The sequence below is a fragment of the Cololabis saira genome, chromosome 13, assembly GCF_033807715.1.
Source record: "Cololabis saira isolate AMF1-May2022 chromosome 13, fColSai1.1, whole genome shotgun sequence".
Classification (NCBI taxonomy): domain Eukaryota; kingdom Metazoa; phylum Chordata; class Actinopteri; order Beloniformes; family Belonidae; genus Cololabis; species Cololabis saira.
This window is the reverse complement of record NC_084599.1, coordinates 30660873-30680281: the sequence shown is the minus strand read 5'-3', so window position 1 is coordinate 30680281 and position 19409 is coordinate 30660873. Positions and strand designations below refer to the sequence as shown.

The 19409-nt window shown below is 38.1% G+C and overlaps 1 protein-coding gene across 1 annotated transcript; it reads left to right on the top strand.

Moving 5' to 3' along the window:
* The first annotated feature begins 1202 nt into the window (after positions 1-1202).
* Positions 1203-18521, top strand: stxbp3 (syntaxin binding protein 3). The gene is made up of 19 exons (XM_061738630.1): positions 1203-1261; positions 6125-6174; positions 6375-6456; positions 6582-6658; positions 6757-6829; positions 6920-7020; positions 8432-8577; positions 8992-9079; positions 10735-10859; positions 10967-11065; positions 11146-11203; positions 11306-11371; positions 12453-12533; positions 13021-13156; positions 13439-13545; positions 13646-13744; positions 16131-16216; positions 16472-16620; positions 17781-18521. Exons 1-19 carry the CDS (start codon positions 1222-1224, stop codon positions 17882-17884), a joined length of 1767 nt encoding a protein of 588 aa, XP_061594614.1. The 5' UTR covers positions 1203-1221; the 3' UTR covers positions 17885-18521.
* Positions 18522-19409: the final 888 nt, after the last annotated feature.

Sequence of the window (19409 nt, the reverse complement as noted above, 5' to 3'; positions counted from 1 at the left end):
GAGCCGGCTACAGTCCAAGGACATTGAGATACATTTAACAGTGAAGACAGTTATATTTGGCGTTTTTGGATGTACTGACACATTTTATCGTCTTGTGTAATCTCCTTGAAATTATTTTTTGTTTGTGTTCATTTGGTTTATTATTTAGTCGTTTATTTTTTGTTTGTTTCTTAATTATTAAATTGTACTCTTTATCGTTATTCATATATCCGATAATTTTTCTTTTGTGTAAATTCTTTGTAATTTTCATTTATTTCTATCATCTATAGATTTCTAATTGCTCATTTGTGGATTTTATTTTTATGCAGTATGAATACATTTTATGTCAACTAGCTGGAGGCACCTGATAAGCTCTTTGAGTTTTGCCTCCTCCTGCACTTCAATTTGTAAAGTTGTTACTTTTATTTGTGTAATTTTTAACTGTGCAAATAAATAAATCTAAAAATCTAAATCTAAATAATTAGATTCTCAGTGTATACCCCTTGAAGGACACCATCAGAGCGCTGGAGAGCTCTTTCAGCGACAGGCTCCTTCACCCTAAATGTGTGAAGGAGCGCTACAGAAGGTCCTTCCTCCCTGCAGCTGTGAGACTACACAACCAGCACTGCTCACAGTAGACCACATACATAACAACCTGACAATAAATGTACATACTGGAAAATAATGTGCAATATCATTCACTGCAAACGTGCAATTATGTAAATATCCATCTGTTATTTTTTATATACCAGTATTTCTTATTATTTATTTTTCTTCTTCTTATTATTATTGTATATACCAGTTTACTGTTTATAGTGTGTCATACTCTGATAATTTTACTGTGTTATTACTATTTCTATTGATGCCTCTTGTTTTGCACTAACCCCTTTGCTGCTGTAAACTGCAAATTTCCCCTCTGTGGGACTATTAAAGGATTATCTTATCTCTTATCTCTTATCTTATCTTATCTTATCTTATCTTATCTTATCTTATCTTATCTTATGTAATACTGATGTTGCTCAACCCAAGGCAAAAGTTTGTAATTCTGATATGACTTTTATATGCCTTGCTTGTTTCTATCTATGTTTATATAAAAAAACTAAATACACCAGAATAACCCTCGGGGGGCGTGTCTAACCCTCAGGGGCGTGTTTAACCATCGGGGGGCGTGGCCAGTCCGGTCGCACACTTGTTGACGCAGATGACGTCATTGTCCACTGAAGAGGAAGAAAAGACAACAAGATGGCTGCGGATCACGGGCTGAAAAGAATAGTTTGGAAAAGTAAGTTTACCTCCTCAGTAAAGTATTTAGTGGCCTTACAAAAAAGGTGTTTAACCCCGTTGTCAATTGGCAATGGCTGTTCGCTACGTGCTGTTTTCCTACGACCCCTTGAATAACTTACATGCACCTTGCAATAACAGTAGACGATCGGTCATCGCCTGTTTCCTTTTGTTTCAACGGAAGTTCAGACAACATAAAAGCAAGACTTAACATGTATTATTTAATCCTGCTAGGAAGCCCAGCTTTTAAGTGTTCTTTTTGTGAGTTTTGTCTGGGTGAGGTCACTGTGTCGTCTGCAGCCCCACCTCATTTCTGCATTAAAAACTACCAACAAATGACTGAAATCTGCTGTCAGTCTCACAGGAGTGAGCAGTATAAACAGTAGTTGAGTTGTAAAAAAAAAAAAAAATCAGGGGGGATGGTGGATTTTATCATATGGGGACAGATAATTTGTGCCGATTACAAATAATATAATATATTATAAATAATAGCACCGACCAAAACACCTGCAGAAATACTTCAGGAATGACATAGCAGCAGTTAAATGCAGTCTTCTGTAAGCTTTAAATATCCACTGGGCTTACATCTAATACATCAAAACACAAAAATAAAAAACAGTTTTCTGAACTTATCAATATGACTCTGTCCTTCACAGGATAAGAAAAAATGGATCACTGCAAAAACTTAAAATATTAACAAGAATATTTGTCTTATTTCTAGTTAAAATGTCTCATTTTAGTAAAACAAATCTCATTACACTTAAAACAAGACTCATCACTGGAAAAAACAACAATTTTCACCTGTTTCAAGTAGATTTTCACTTGAAATAAGTAGAAAAACCTGCCAGTGGAACAAGATTTTTTTTGCTTGTAATGAGAAGAAAAATCTTGTCCCACTGGCAGATTTTTCTACTTATTTCAAGTGAAAATGTACTTAAAACAGGTGAAAATTGTCAAAAGAGTTATTTTTCTGATGTTATTTTTCTGGTGATGACTCTAAATGTTGAAATAGCAGTAATACCACATTCATTGATGTCATCCCCCCTGTTTTTATTTCAGGGGGGATGCCATCCCCTCTCAACTCGAGTACTGAGTATAACCACGCTGTTGGTGTTGAGATGTGGTAGCATACTGAAGTGGCTCAACAAGACCCTGAATTAAGGATAAATCATTTAAAAGAATACAATTTAGTGGTATGGAAGTAGAAAGAGTATACGAAAATAAGTTCCTGGGGGCAATAATTGATGATAAACTTAGCTGGAAATCACATATAAATAGTGTAAAATCAAAAATGTCTAAAACCCTAGAAATATTAAGTAAAACAAATTATATCTTCTGTCAAAGAGCACAGTTTTTGATGTATAACTCACTCATAGTTCCATACATGACTTATTGTGTGGAGGTATGGGGTAACGCCTATAAAACAAATACAAACCGTATTTTCTTATTACAGAAAAGAGGTTTAAGGATAATTAATAGATCTGACTATTATGAATCAACAAATAATCTCTTTATTAAATATAATACTCTAAAATTCCATGATATAGTAGAGCAGAAAACTGTTTTATTTGCCTTTAAAGCCCAGCAGAAACTGCTTCCAAACTGCATTCAGGATTTGTTCCAAATAAAAGAAACCCGCTATGACCTGAGGGGGAAACTCATGTTTTGAGGTGATGACAAGAACAAATATTAAAAAGAGATGTACATCAGTTAAGGCTAGAGAAATGTGACAATGACCTAAAAATGTGCAATTCTATCTACAAGTTTAAGAAAATATTGTAAATAAATATAAAACACTATAACTATAAAGTATGGGATTAAAACAGGAAAACAGGATTAAAACATTCTAGAATGTGAAACGTCAATTTTATATTTTGTCTTATTTATTTTTTGTCTTCTTTATGCATTGTTTGTTTCCACGGAGTAATGCTAATGTTTCAGATTTAAGTTGATCACAAGAGAAAAAGGGTAGGCACTATAAGCTACGGCTTCAGCCTACACCTTTTTTTGGCAAAAGCAATGTTTATTTTACTTAAAAACTTGTACAAGCCCGAAATAAAGACCATTCATTCATTCATTCATTCATTCATTCATTCATTCATTCATTCATTCATTCATTCATTTCCTGGCAAATCTATGTGGTGTAAACGGAAAACCACTTGTGACAATATCTTTTTAGAGGTAATTTTGCATTGCAAATTATAGCCTTTGAGGCAAAAGCAAGATCAGGTTTACCTTATTCTTTGTCTCTCTTGTAAATTAAAAAGGTTTTACATTATTTATCACGACTTTAACATATTCAAAACCAAAAGCAGGCAATGTATGCATAAATCTGTTCAACAAAGCTGTAGCAATGGATTAAAAGGACTCAAAGGGATTTTGGGATATATCTTTTATTGTATTTATATTTAACAGCCAGAATACAGTAAACGTTTGGATTGTGAATTTTGAGGACATTCATTGTATTTATTGTAAAACCTATCCTGGAATATGATAGTTATTTTTTGGATTACACATTTTTTAATTAAGTTTTAACATTCAGAATATGTTTTAAATAGATATACACTCATTTGAATAAATGTTTATTAAGACAAGTAGTTGGATATGCAAACAATGAGTCATTTTGACATGCGTGTTTTTGAAAAATCACACATTATGCATGCAGAATAACCCAAGACCTCTCCAGCTTAATGATAGAGGGATTTCAGGTAGAAGTGGGACTGCATCAAGGATGGGCTCTGCAGATGACCTTGTGATCCTCAGTAAGAATAGGGGGCTGATGGAGGTGGATGTGAAGATGTGTACTAGGGAGAAGAGAAATCAAAGTCTTTCACAGAAAGACAGAGTACCCTTTAAGCTCCAGCCTATTTTCAATTCCCATCTGCTTCTCTGCAGTAGGGTCCCCCAATTGGAGTGGAACGGGGTAAATACTTGAACTCAGCTGTTCAGACTAATGGGGAGAGTGGAAAATAAATGAAAAGGAGAGTGCAGGCAGGGTGTAGTGGGTGCAGAAGAATCACTGTAGTCGTATGTGATAGAAGAGTAGCAGTAAGAGTAAAAAGAAATGCTTGCGACATAGTACTGAGACAAACTTTTCTGAGCATACCAGAAGAACAGCCAGGGGTTTAAAGTAAAGGTGAATATACATTGGTCAAGAATTCTGGAGATGGGACTGCCTGCAGGAGGAAAAGGGGGAGAAAAAAAAGGATTTCTGGATGTGGTGAAAGAGGATATGCAGTTGGTTGCTGTGACAGGAGAGGAAGCAAACAACAGTGTAAACATAGAAACATGTGGTTTGCTGTGGTGACCCCTAAAGGGAGAAACCCCAAAAAGATGTAGTTGATTTATGGATCGTTTCAAATTATTTTCATATTATTTTCTGTTCAACATCAATGTTTCAATCATACAAAGCAGACATTGCCATAAAAAGTTTTGTAAAATAAAAAGTTTTGTAATCTGCAGTTTTGGATTCTCAGGTTTGTTAAAGCAGCACAACGTAACTTTCAGCTTTTCTGAGTTTGGCGGCATCTTTTGGACAAAAGCGGTAGTGTTTTACCAGAAAGAACACTACGTTTCCCATGAGCACCAGCGTGTACTGCCGGAAAACTCCTGTCCCGTCGCTGCATTTGTTTTGATGAGAGGAGACGGGACGCTTTTCTGTTTCACCAAGTGAACAGATGGAACGCAAAAAAAAAGATGTTAAACTGCTGGAAAGGAACTGGAATTTACCGGGATACCTTAAACAAGGAAGCCAGGGAGCGGTATATGGAGAAAATAATGATTATTAACGGTCTGGATCCATATGAAATTCCTACTGAGAGCCATGTGTTTCAATAAATTTGTATAATAATACAACATACAGTACATGTTTTTGTCACTCTTACTTCTCTTTTCTTTTTTTTTGACTGCTATATTATGCGGAAGAGGCTCCGAGGCGTGAGAAATATTTTTGTTTTCCTCATGAGATTATTTTTTTCCTCTGCAGCTACAAATAAGAGTTAATATTTTTTCCTCAACAAACTAGTTTTATCTGAAGATTGGGGTTAATTGCACCGCAGAGAGCTGGCCAGCAACTGCGTTTAGCTGGAGAAGTGGGGAATAAAACCCGTGTTTTGATCCGACCCGGTCTGTGTGAGTGTTTGTGGTTTAAGGCTGTTTATGGTTCTGCGTTAAATCGACGCAGAGTCTACGGCGTAGGGTACGCGGCGACACGCACCGTACGCCGTAGGTCTGCGTCGATTTAACGCAGAACCATAATTCAGGCTTTACTGTGTGTTTGGTCGTTACAGCCGCGATCCAAAGCGAGCCGACGACTCTTTCACTCTTTTACTTTGTTATATCAGATACTTGGCCTGCGTGGTTCTGCCTCCGAGCAGGAAACCGTTGAAAAGTTAAACCATTAGGATCTTTTCCCCACGTCTGTTATGTGGAGCTGCTGCTGCTGCTGCTGCAGCAACGGGTTACCACTCCTGCGGAGCTGCGCTCCAAGCCCCGCCCATTTTCGTCTCGACTGCGAATCAGGAAGGAGGGGGAAGTGACGTATGCCGTAAAGCAGTCAAAGTCGTAACGATTTGTAGTTTTTTAGTGTGGCAGGGTTCCTACCATGCTCCTCAAAGTTACATAGTGCCAGTGAAGGTGATACAGACCCCTCAGACCATGACAGAGGTGTCATTAAACCTGTTGGAAGTTGATGTACCATCACAATGACTCTGGAAATATGATATTAAGGTGGAAAAGTTACGTAGTGTCGCTTTAATTGCTTTAATGCTTACTGATGAATCAATCAAAAAGTTTCTTAAAGAGTTTCTTCTTCCATATTTCCCCCCCTCTCTCTTCCTTATGTCATGGTTTGTGTTTGTTGCAGAAATACAAGACACCATTATTGCAGACTGCAGAAAATCGGAAGTATGGAAGGTAGGACAAACCTTCAAGTTCCTAATTGCATGAACAGACAAACAGCAGATACATAACAGATGAAGCATCTTTATGAATGATTTCACTCAAGCTCTGCAACATACAATCAACATTTGATCACATACTTTGTACGAGCTACACACTGTGATAAACAAATGTGATAAATCATTTACAAAATACCTGATAATTTATCTTCACAGATATTGATTCTGGACCCCTTCACCACCAAGCTCCTCTCGTCTTGCTGCAAAATGTCAGATCTGATGTCAGAGAAAATAACAAGTAGGGTACAATATTTGTATTGCAAAAAAACAGGCATATTGTTAATTTCATGCAGGCATCAGTTCAAACTGATGCAAGCCTGTACGTGGATTCCTGTACAACCACTGAATGTGTTGTTTCTTTAGTCGTGGAAGACCTGTACAAAAGCAGAGAGCCTGTTCTTGAAATGAAGGCCATTTACTTCATGACACCAACCTCCCAGGTTTGGCATCATAACCCTGCAATCATCATATTGCATATCAATTAAAATGTTTTGTCAGACTGTGCTTATACGTATTTTAAATGTATTTTGCTTCACAGTGTGTGGAGGCCTTGATAGCTGACTTCAAGAAAAAACCCAAATACAAAGCAGCATATGTTTATTTTACTGACTGTAAGTAGCTTCAAAGTCACTACTTTAAACAATTAACATTTCAAAACATCCAAAAAAATGCACTCTTAATATTATATTTTCCTCTGCTAGACTGCTCTGATGAGTTGTTCAACAACATGAAGCTCTACTGTGGAAAATACATACGTGTCTGCAAGGAAATTAACATCTCATTCATGCCACAAGAGGCACAAGTAAGTAAATACTGCCCAGACAGCTTGTTCTTTATGTTGGTTGCGGTAATTCCCTGTTTCCTATTTCTAATTTAGACAGTGTGGTTATTTGTTAACTGAGGGAAAATTCAGATTTTCCCTCAGTCATGTTGCTTTTGAGAGGAAGAGCATTTTCATACTCTGGGTGGGTCTTTGATGGGTGTTGGCAGCTTTAAGTTATGACGCAACAACCAAGTGGGTGGATTGAGATTTGTAACCGGCTGCTCTCTGTACTTGAAGTGTGTGTGTGTCAGGGTTATAATAGTTTTGAATTTTTCATTTTAGTTTAGTTTTATCTCGTTTTGACTTTTTCTCCTTCAATTCAGTTAGTTTGAATTAGTTTTTAGTGTGGGGTTGCTAGTTTTTATTAGTTCTTATATTTCCAAAAATGCTTAGTTTTAGTTTAGTTTTTATTAGTTTTAGTTTTAGTTTTGACGTCACGGACCGTGAGGCGTTAAGGTGCCGTAGCTGCCAGTTGGAGATAAACGGCCAGAGCGGAATAAATTAATCATACCAAGAGGCTTATATTGACAGGGACGAAAACTGAGGAAATTATATCTATAATTTCAGTTAGTTTTAGTTAGTTTTATAAACACGCAATGTAGTTTCAGTTAGTTATCGTTTTTGTCTTTTAATTTTCGTTTTTATTTAGTTCAGTTAACGCAATTGCTTTTTCAATTTTAGTTTTCGTTATTTCGTTAGTTTTCGTGAACAATAATAACTCTGGTGTGTGTATGTGTATGTATATATATATATATATATATATATATATAGATATATATATATTGTGTGTGTGTGTGTGTGTGTGTGTGTGTGTGTGTGTGTGTATACAGGACTGTCTCAGAAAATTAGAATATCGTGATAAAGTTCTTTTATTTTCTGTAACGCAATTTAAAAAAAAAAAAAAAAAATGTCATACATTCTGGATTCTTTACAAATCAACTGAAATATTGCAAGCCTTTTATTATTTTAATATTGCTGATTATGGCTTACAGATTAAGATTCCCACAATATTCAAATTTTTTGAGATAGGATATTTGAGTTTTCTTAAGCTGTAAGCCATGATCAGCAATATTAAAATAATAAAAGGCTTGCAATATTTCAGTTGATTTGTAATGAATCCAGAATGTATGACATTTTTGTAATTGCATTATAGAAAATCACAATATTCAAATTTTCTGAGACAGTCGTGTGTGTGTGTGTGTGTGTGTGTGTGTGTGTGTGTGTGTGTGTGTGTGTGTGTGTGTGTGTGTGTGTGTGTGTGTGTGTGTGTGTGTGTGTGTGTGTGTGTGTGTGTGTGTGTGTGTGTGTATCAACAGCAGTTGATTGACAGGTACACAGATGGATGAAATTTACATGTCAAAGTACAAATAATTTACTGTGTGCTTTTAAGGTGTTCACGTTTGATAATCCGGGGGCTTTCAGGAGCGTCTACAGTCCTCACAGTCAGGACAAAAAGAAGACACTGGAGACACTTGCAGACCAGCTCGTCACACTCTGCGCCACGTTGGACGAGTACCCAGGGGTCAGATACAAGAAGTAAGCCAAGGAAGGTTTCTGATTTTAGAATGCACCTCAGTCCCCACGTAGTACAGTTTTCATGGGAAGACGTCAGAATGTGTTACTTTGCTGTGGAACAAAATTTGGTTTTGGGTGATTTAGACTTAAAAAGTTTGTATCACCTGTTACACCAGTTGATTTAAAAAAAACATTTACCAGTTAAGTTTATGTATAGAGCACAGTTATTAATTGCTCCCGTTTCCAGAAGTTCATAGTGTTGCACATGTTGTCCTTTTGAAAAAACATCAGAAAGCTTTTCAAAGAATTAATAAAACCTGCTTAAAAAATTGTTTCTCCACATGTCACATAGCTTTATAGATATTGATATTATTTTATTATATCAGCATTGATTAATTGTGATGATGATTGTGAAATATGTTATATCGCATCTAGAGACATGGAGAACGCCAAAACTCTTGCAGAGCTGGTGGACAACAAGCTGGCCAGACACTATGAGCTGGAAGACAGCGGTAAGAAGAAGGTGAGACATCTCGGAGTACAGATTTATTTATTCATTCACTTACACTAAAGCCTGGGATATACTTGCTGTTGGTGCTTGCGTTTCCGTCCGTTCGCGTGCACCACCAACCGCGACGTCGCTCGCGTAGTACGCGAGGAGAGCACGTTGTACTGGCGGTGACCGGTAGGGGGCAGTAAGCAGAGCAACAGTTGGAAAAGTGATTAAATATTTAGTAGTAGCGGTAGTAGCAGCAGATTAGATCAACAAACAAGTTAACATGACAATATTGGATGATGTAAGAGATTATAACATTGCTTTGGTTGCGATCTCGGCAAAGGAAACAGCGTCAGCGACCTCTGCGTCGTCACTTGTGGCCAGCTGGTATCTGAGCGGGACCACAGCGAGAACTGCAGGTCGCGTACGCGTTCAGTGTCCTTTTGGCTACGTTCACACTGCAGTTCCCAAGTGACCCAAATCCGATTTTTTGCTCATATGTGACTCAGATCTGATTTGTTTATGACAGTGTGAACAGCACAAGTCACATGGAATCTGATCTTTTCAAATCAGATTCAGGTCACTTCCATATGTGGTTCTAAATCGGATACAGGTCTGATGTTTTGCCATGCGACCTCAGTGTGAACAGCCAGGTCGGAATTAATGCGACTTTGACGTCACACGCAGAGCCCCGAGCCGCGGGGGAGACACGGGAGACGGCGGGGGTCCCTCCGGGCCGCCTCCTCCTCTCCTCCCCACCGCTCACCTCTTTATACGACCTCAGATCAGACGAGACAACCCGCTGAATTTAAGCATATTACTAAATAAAGAAGCTGAGGATTCAAATCAGCGAAGCGGTCGTGGTCGCATAACCTGCCCGTTTTACAACGAGCTGGACCGTGTGTTAGGTGATAAACCCAGCTGAACGCCGGAGAGCGGAGCTGACACTCCGGGGAGCGGAGCTGGAGCCCTGCTATAGCAGGACTGTTTTCTTCATCCCGCTCCCGCTGCATTTCTGACCATTACCGCCCGTACCCGCAACGTGTGTGTTCCACTCCCGCCCGCGCCCGCAGTGTTTACATCCGCTCCCGCAAAACTCTGAGAATTCATGCCCGCATAATGATAGAGATGCAAGAGAAACGTCCTTGACAAATCTATCTGATTTAATGTTAACATGATAATTGTGGAGCTTGATGGATAATTGGCAGTTCACAGGCACCTGTTGGATGCAAACCCATCATTGTCATCACCACACGCCTCTGCGCATGCGGGTCAGTTCAGGGCCGCGATGCGTTCACACTCGAGTCGGATATAGGACACATTTTAAAAGATAATGTGAACAGCCACACAAAAAAATCGGATATGGGAAAAAATCGGAATTGAGCATTAAGGACTGCAGTGTGAACGTAGCCTTTGAGAACATGCACGTCGACGCGTCACATGAACACAGGATACGCGTGGCGGCCATGATGCATACGCGTACGCGTTCTGAACTGCAAGTATATCCCAGGCTTTAGACCTTAACACAAGATTTCCTCTGATGGCGGCTAGTTCCATCTCTAGAACTTTAAAGCGAAAGAAGTTAATAGTCGAGCCTAATCCCAGAAAATAATGAAGAAAAGTCACAAGTGTAATAAATCATAAACCAGCTTTTTATATTAATTTCCCCCCTGTGTTTCCAGGGAAAGACCCAGGCCCAGCTGCTGATAGTAGAAAGAGGATTTGACCCTGTAAGCCCAATCCTACATGAGCTCACCTACCAGGCCATGTCCTACGACCTCATTGATATCCATAACGACACCTACAAGTAAGCCTCTTTCTTCTGCATCGTCTTTCACTCAGTATTACACATAGTGTTACACATTGTGTCGTCGAGACGCCTGAAACCAGTTTTCTGTGTCATCTCGTGTCCAGGTACAAGTCCAAGGACGGCTCGGAGAAGCAGGCCCTGCTGAACGAGGGGGACATGCTCTGGGTGAAGCTCCGGCACAAGCACATCGCTGAGGTCTCAGAGTAAGTGTGAAGCTGCAGATGGAGGTGTCCTGTTCTGGTGTCCTGACTCAAAGCATGACATTGTTCTTTGCTTAAAATAGACAAATACCCAAGATGGTGAAGGAAATATCTGCTAGCAAGAAAGAACCAGACAGGAAGGTACTTGTTTGTTTGTTTATCTCATCTTCACCGTTTAAACACCTACTTTGTACTTTGTGTGCATATCTCATGAGAGCCTGTTCATTTTTGTTTTTTTTCCAGATCACAATCAGTAATTTAGCCCAAATGATGAAGAAGATGCCTTCGTTCCGTAAACAGCTGACTGAGGTAGGAAACATTGGTATTTACTTTTATGGTGATAACTTTAACACCTGATCTGCACTTAGTTATCTTTGTAGCTTTAAGTTGATATTTTCTTCAATGACTGTGTCCCAACTAGGGCTGGGCGATATATCGAGATTTTAATATATATCGATATATTTTCAAACACGATATGGTACGAGACAATATCGTTTATATCGATTTAAAAAAAAAAAAAAAAAAAAAAAACATTTTTTTTTTTTAATGATTTTGATATAGCTTATTTTGTGACAAATTGACTTGAATGTTTTATTTGAGATTTGTACAAATGTTTTGTTATTTGCACAACTGTCCACCTCAGTGGAAAAGTCTGCCTGTTACTGTCTACATTGTATTAATTACACAGTGTATTTTAATGTAATTGTTATGCAGGAAAGGGATATTTGTTTTATTTTATTCAAGAAGCATTTTTATTCTATATATGCAGGCAGTTTATTTTTATTTCATTTGTTTTATACATTTTGATATTGTGCAGACCTCTGTTAACAAAGGTACCTGTGTGACATTTGGCACGAGGCTTTGTATTAAAACTGAGGGTTTGCCTCAGAAAAAAATGAAGCTAACAGAGATGCTATGCTATAATGCTTTGGGGGAAACCCCAATTAAGGCACAGAAAAAATATCGAGATATATATCGAGTATTGCCATTTAGCTACAAAATATCGAGATATGACTTTTGGTCCATATCGCTCAGCCCTAGTCCCAACGCTGCTTTATAAGACAAGAACAGCACAAGATGATATTGAGTATAAAGTTTACGTAATGACAACAAAGTTATTCTGAATCTTAGGTCGTCGTCTAGCTGTTATTATGGATGTAGGTGATTATTATGTTGCGGTTGGGTGTGGTGCCTCCGCAGCCTGCGATCATGCTGGTTTGACTTCATCATTTTAGCAGCAAATCTAAATGGAAAAGAATTACTTCCGTGTTAAATGTGTTTTATTGGAAACAAAAAACAATAAATAAATAAGTCAGTAATGGAAAAAATTATGAATCTACGTTATTTAATGATGTATTGTCCTGTTGTGTCTTTTCTGTCTTAATTTTAGAAAACTATTCATCTGCAGTTGGCTGAAGACTGCATGAAACGTTTCTCAAATGACGTAGAGAAACTCTGCAAAGCTGAACAGGTCTGTCCGTCTACTCTTGCTATTTTTTACTACTTATGTGGGAAATTACTTAGTTTGCAGAGCGTTAGCCGGGCAGAAAGCTCCTAGTCCTTGTGCACCATGGCACGTGGACACAATGTTTCCCAGTTGGACCCGATTGGATTAATGTACTGACTTGTGGACTGTCCACTCCAGCTACTAGACAAATATATCCTAATTTTAGATCTGATTAAAATAAAATTAGTTCACAATTAGGTTTTCTTGAGTTTGTAGTAGTAATCTCAACTTCATACAAGTTAAGATTGATCACACTGACCCCTTTCACTAAATGCAAAACAGAGCTACCAGAATACACACAGTGTGAGGAAAGAACAGCAAAAGAAGTCGTCACGAGCTTGAGAATACTTTCCTCTAGCTGAATTTGAATCATGACCTTCACGTACAGAAATTCAAGGGTTATGTTTGATGCAATGGTAAAATTTGAAATATGTTGTGTTTTTTTGTGTAGGACCTCGCTGTAGGTTTAGATGTAGATGGAATAAAGGTGAAAGATCCAATGAGGACTCTGCTGCCAGTGCTGCTCAACCCATACAGCACCCACGACAAGATCCGAGCTGTGCTGCTCTACATCTTCAGCCTCAACGGTACAACAGTCTTCTGCAGCCGCAAGCAAATTCTTTGATTTCATAGACTAGACTTATAGATACAATTACATTTTAAGTAACCAGGTACAAATAAATCACTTCATATTTGTAAATGCAGTGGTGATGTTGATAAAATTTTATCTATAAAAAAAACTACGACATTAGAACTTACAGTGTGTTTTGTTGGCTAAAGACACACACAGTCCATTACTGTACTAAATGTTGACAGCCGCCGTAAACCTGGACAAGATTGTATTTTTGGTTTGTTTTTGGAATGAACAGGAACAACGGATGAGAACTTGAGCAAACTTATCCAGCACGTTAAGATCGAGGACGAACGAGAGTTTATACTGAACTGGAAAGAATTGGGTGTCCCTATTATCACTTCGGTATGTGGAGAATATCATTCATTCTTTGTTGGTTTCTTTGGAAAGTGATTGTAGCTGAACGCTGGGGTTTTTAATAACATTTTTGTGCTTTTGCTTGCAGCCTAGTTTCTTCTCTCGCAAACCATCCCGAAGAGATCGGACCCAGGAGGAAAAGTACAACCTTTCAAGATGGACTCCAGTCGTAAAAGATGTGATGGAGGTCAGTGAAAGCATGTTGTTGGAGGTCCTCAGATAGGGGCTGTTATTTTTGTGTCACATAATAACGCAATCTATAATGGAATGTAATTTTATACAGCTCCGTTAGAGCTCTTGGAAATGCATCCATATATCCATCTTCAGCATGTAGGTTGGTGTGCTCGTCCAGCCCTTCTTTATATGGTTTTCATGAAAAAAATCAACAAAAATTGTGACAGCAGAACAAAAGGAGGTTATTCAGGTTATCTGATACATAGTACTACATGTTTCTGTTGTCCTGTTTGTCCATCTCAGTGTCTAAAGGACAAAACAAAGCACCATTTGTGGATCGATCCTTGCAGATGATACTAATGTATCACTACATTCTTCCTGCTCAGTTGCTTTTACTGTAAATTGGTTTAATAAAAGTGGTTATTCAGGGTTTCCGCGGGGTTTTAAAAAGTATTAAAAAGTGATAAATGAAAATTGCCAAATTTAAGGCCATTAAAAGTGTTAAATTCACTGTCAGAGGTATTATTTTTTTTAAATTGGTATTATTTTTTACCTTTTACATTTTAATCAGTCTATTTTATTGTCATTCACAAAGTGAAATAAATGTGAAACATCTGGTCAACAACAATGAGTCTATAAATCTGTTCTGTATAGTGTTCTATAGGTCAAAATCTGTATTAATGTTAAAAGGTCCGTGATTAACACTTAATGTTGTGACAGTTTTTTTTTTAAATCTGAAGGTAGTGAAAAAGGTATTAAATTGGTATTAAATTTAACATAAGGATTGCTGTATAAACCCTGTTATTAAGGTAAGCTGAGAAGGGTTCTGTATTGAAATAGACAGGGATGTCCCAATTACATCTTTTTGTCATTTGATTTTGAGTATTGGCCGATACCAAGTCCTGAACCGATACTTTGGTAATCCAAATTAAAGGAAAAAGAAAAAAAAAAGAAAGAACTGTAAACAGCAGAAGCTGCTGCAGCGCTGCATTTTGCTGTCTAGTTTGAAAGATCAACTGGCTGCGAAGAGTGAGTGAGACGGATACAAGCTTTTCAAGTTAGTCTACAAAAGCCTTTAATGACACCTGGGAAAAAAAGTTGCTAGATTTGCCACTGGGGGCTTTTTTGAAAAAGAGTTGCTAGAGGGGTTAAAAAAAATGCTGAATATAGCGACAGGTTTTCAGCTGACACCAATGACATCAGCTCACTAGCTACAACTGCTACTCTAGGTTGAAGGTCACACCAACTCCCCAACCTGAATTGTCTATTGATAGACAATAAACAAATATGTATATAAATATTTATGAAATAATGTAATCTAGTAAAATAACTATGAAAGCAATCCGATCACTTCCTGCTAATCATTCAGTAATTATGTGGTTGTTGCATTTTTGAAAAAACTGTTTTTAAATAAAGCACTTTGAATTGTCTTGCACATGAAATGTACTATACAAATACACTTGCCTTGCCTTGGCCCTGATTTCCAATCACCTGATTGGATCAGGACATGACTAGAAATGGATCAAGGTTCTGCAGCGTCAGGCCCTTTACATACTGGCTTTTCTTTGTGGAACATTTCCCTCCTTTTCCTGTCTTGGTGCCTGTATGTAGGAGCCACTTTCTGGAAGAGCGTGAACTTTAATCTAGTTTTTTCAGGGTAGACAGTAAGGGGTGAAAGAGGAGAGACCGGGTATGTGTGTAAGGGAACCACGTCTGGTTAGTTATATGAGCTGCCGATCGTAAGACTTGGAAGAAATGATATACTGTATCAGCTCTTACTCATGAATGCATGAAGAACTGAGAGGAGGAGTCCCACTGAGTCGCAGTTCTGTAAATTTATGAAGAATATTTAAAGATGTCCTTGATTGGTTACTCTCATATTGTGTTTAAAGAATAAATGTGGAGTTCACTGTGAAAGAATGGGTTGACTTGGTAAGGCTCAATTTTGCTTCCCTTTCCTGTTATCGCATTTACATCCTGTAGACTGTGGTACAAACTTTTTTTTTTAAATCACAGAACAAATGTGGTTTTGATGTGCGATAGAAGGAAATTTGGCTGAAATAAGGTGAAACAAAACCACTTCCTGCATTTGAACGTGACATGCAGAATACAAAAACAGTGAGCGCTATCAGTCAGGAACCAAAGAAAAAGACATTTCTGATTCAGAACTGGAACCAGAAATGTTACTGTATGTACCTTTTCCATCATTCAAGGATCACACATACATCAGCTTTTGCTAATAAGAACTCTTACAATGAATTTCCAAGAAGTTTTAGATCTTTCTTCGAGTGTAACTGGGATATTTTATAAAATCACACGCAGAATCCAGTATAATTCTGTTTCATGGGCTTACTTTAGTTAGAGCAACATCTGACAGCTAAAACTTATTTTGCTTTCAGGATGCGGTGGAGAACAAACTGGACACCAGAGAATGGCCACACCAGTCCGAGTGTCCTGCTGCCTGGAATGGCTCCGGGGCCGTCAGGTGGGTTTTCTTTTCACTGACCATTAACAGATTTTTGAAAAACTTTTTTTTTTTTTAAATCAGTTATGCCACAAGACATGCATCTCACATTTTCTTCTCTTCAGTCATTCAATTTGCAAAGTGGGTGCCCTCCAGTGATAAATACTTCCACTAGGAGCTACACCTGTTTCTGTCAAATATTATTTCCAAGATGTTGATCTAAAGTTGTTGATCTTTTCTCCAACAATGCGAACGTTCTCTTTCTCTTCTTCACAGCGCCCGTCAGAAACACAAGCCCAGCGCTCAGGACGAGCGGCGAACAGGCTCTCGCCTCATCATCTTCGTCATCGGTGGAATCGGTTACTCCGAGATGCGCTGCGCCTACGAGGTCACGCAGGCAGTGAAGTCCTGTGAGGTCATCATAGGTGAGTATTAACACAGTAGTACACTTGGACTTCATCTCTAACCGATGAGGACACATGGGTTTTTCATCGTTTAAACCAGTGGTCCCCAACCCCCGGGCCCGGTACCCGGCCGTGGGTCATCTGGTACCGGGCCGCACAGAGAGAAAAAATAATTTCTGTAGCATCCCCTGATGATGGATGACTCTCAAACTGATGGTTCACAATGTTTTTATTCCTTGGATGTACAATAAATACACTGCAAACACACCGTAAGAGCTATAAAGGAATACAATAAAATAGAGTTAGTCTTTCTACATTCATATAAGTTTCATTTAACTTAAATACAGACCGACGCAGCTGCTCACTCGCTCGGTAATAACAGCTACACAGGCTGATTTATGGTTCCGCGTTACAACTACGCAGAGCCTACGGCGTAGGGTGCGCCGTCGATTTAACGCGGAACCATAAATCAAGCCTACCGCTAACCACAATACATGAATAATCATGACAGCCAAACTCAATATGTACATAAATACTGCATAACATTTGCAAAGAAAACAAATCTTTATCAGAAGGTGCTTTTTGTGTCAGTTGGGCTCCACTTTAGCATTCCTGACACTAGTTTAGTCTTTCAGACACACTTTCTACTACCGTTAAACTTTTACCATTAAAGTCCGAAGCCCCGGATGTTTACAAGGTCTCGGCGAGACGCCTTCAAAATAAAAGCACTAAATATCGGTCTCCGTAATAAATAAAATAAAAGCCTGGCTTTAAATAACGTTAATGAGACATAAAAACACATTTATAGAAATACTCATATTAAAGGTAATTTACAATTTCCATTATTTTATTTTATTTTTTTGAAAATTATGTTTTATTATTATTCATTATTATTATTACTATAGAGAAAATACCACAGTTTTTAATGCCGATCTTGTCATTTCATTTAGTTTTTATCAATTACACCTTTAGATTGGGCCGTGAAAATATTGTCAGACATTAAACCGGTCTGCGGTTCAGAAAAGGTTGGGGACCACTGGTTTAAACTACAGATCTTTACTTTGTTATAAAATACATGTAATAGTTTTAATTTGTGACTGTCTTAAAACCCACTACCGGAGCCAGTCATGATGCTTTCATGAGGGATCTGATGTTTGTTTTTATATTCCGCATGTATCCAGGGTCTTCCCACATTCTGACCCCCACCGGTCTTTTGGACAACATCAAGGCTCTGAGTAAAGGCCCGATGGAAACCTTTACGATAGAAGAGAGGAGCAACGCCTGAGACCTCTGGCCCTACACGCAACAGCCCTCCAAGCCCCCCCATTCTCCCGCATCTCACATCACTCGGCACACTGCACTCAACTCACCTATGTATGGAAAACTGAAGGGAATTTACCGTATACTCATCTTTATATCTTTTCATACCTAATGCACATTTCTAATATTTGGTATGAGAAGGGCACTCGCTTTTAACTCGCTCACTTCATGGCAGATTTACTTCTTGAATCGCTAAGAATAAAGCCAGCTTATGCCATGTATAACTTTGTAATGAGATTTGATAGTATAGATTCTATCAAGAGTCAGTTGACCTCATTGTGTTGAGAACATTTTATGTAAAATCAAATAACTAACATGCCTTTATGCTTTTGCCTTTATTTTTTTAAGAATGATTCCTGTGAGGTTACATGCTCAATGGCCTCTGAGACATGTTCAGAGAGAAATATGATGAGGAAAAAAGCACAAACTTATGTAAATAGTGTATGTATGCACTGATCCTTTCTATGCCGTTTAGACTTTACTTTTCACGACTGTTTATAAACACTGTGGAAAATTCAAGTGTTTTAGCAAAGTATTTACATTTTTCTTGAAATGAGCAACTGACTAATAAACGGATGAAGTGGTTCAGATCTTTAAAACACTATTGTATTCAATTTTTTTTATTATTTATAGTCAACACCAATGCAGAGATTGACAACAGGCTACGGTAAACAAAATACAAAGAAATAAACTCAAGACAATATCATATATTTCTATGGTAGATCATATCCAACTGTTCTTACAGGTTATCTTTCTTTTATATTGCATTTTGTGTGGTTAATATATTAATGACTGCATGTAATTCAAACAAAAGCTATTCCCCGTCTCAGAAAGGTTAAATGAGAGACAGGTGATGAAAATGTTCAGGTAGTGGAACAGAAAATGCATATGCTGGATATTGACTGGGGAGGAAATGATGTCTGTTTTACGATGTAATCCAACAACCCTAGAAAAGCAGGAAATGAATGGCATTACTTGATGTCAGGGGAGGTGGTATTATCTAGTGTGTGTATTTGTTAATTGTTTAAGCTTTAGGAGATCTGAAAGGGGCTGTTAATGGTGTGATGGAAACACCGAGTGCATGCAGCAGAAAAAGAGTCGATCACTCGCAGGGATCAGGCCGCTGCTAAATTAAAAAACAGGCTCTGAAGAAATGTGGAGACAAAAGAGGATAGCTGGGGACATCTGGTGTTTGAATCGGGAAACTAAAACTCAAGATGAAAGACTGACCTGTGCCAAAGATCACAAATAACATGCTGGATTTACAAAAATAACAGAAAAACCAAATGCATCTTAATTGTTTTTCTCAAAGCTGTGCACTAAAAACATGTTTTTATTCCATTTTTTTCAGTTACAATCTTATATTGCTTAAACTGAGATTATAAAGTACTTTATGTGACCCGGTGCTGCTACTCAGGTGATCACGAGAAAGACCCATTCTGCATTCCCGCTCAGCAAGTTTGAATAAAAGCTCATTAACACAGGTTAGG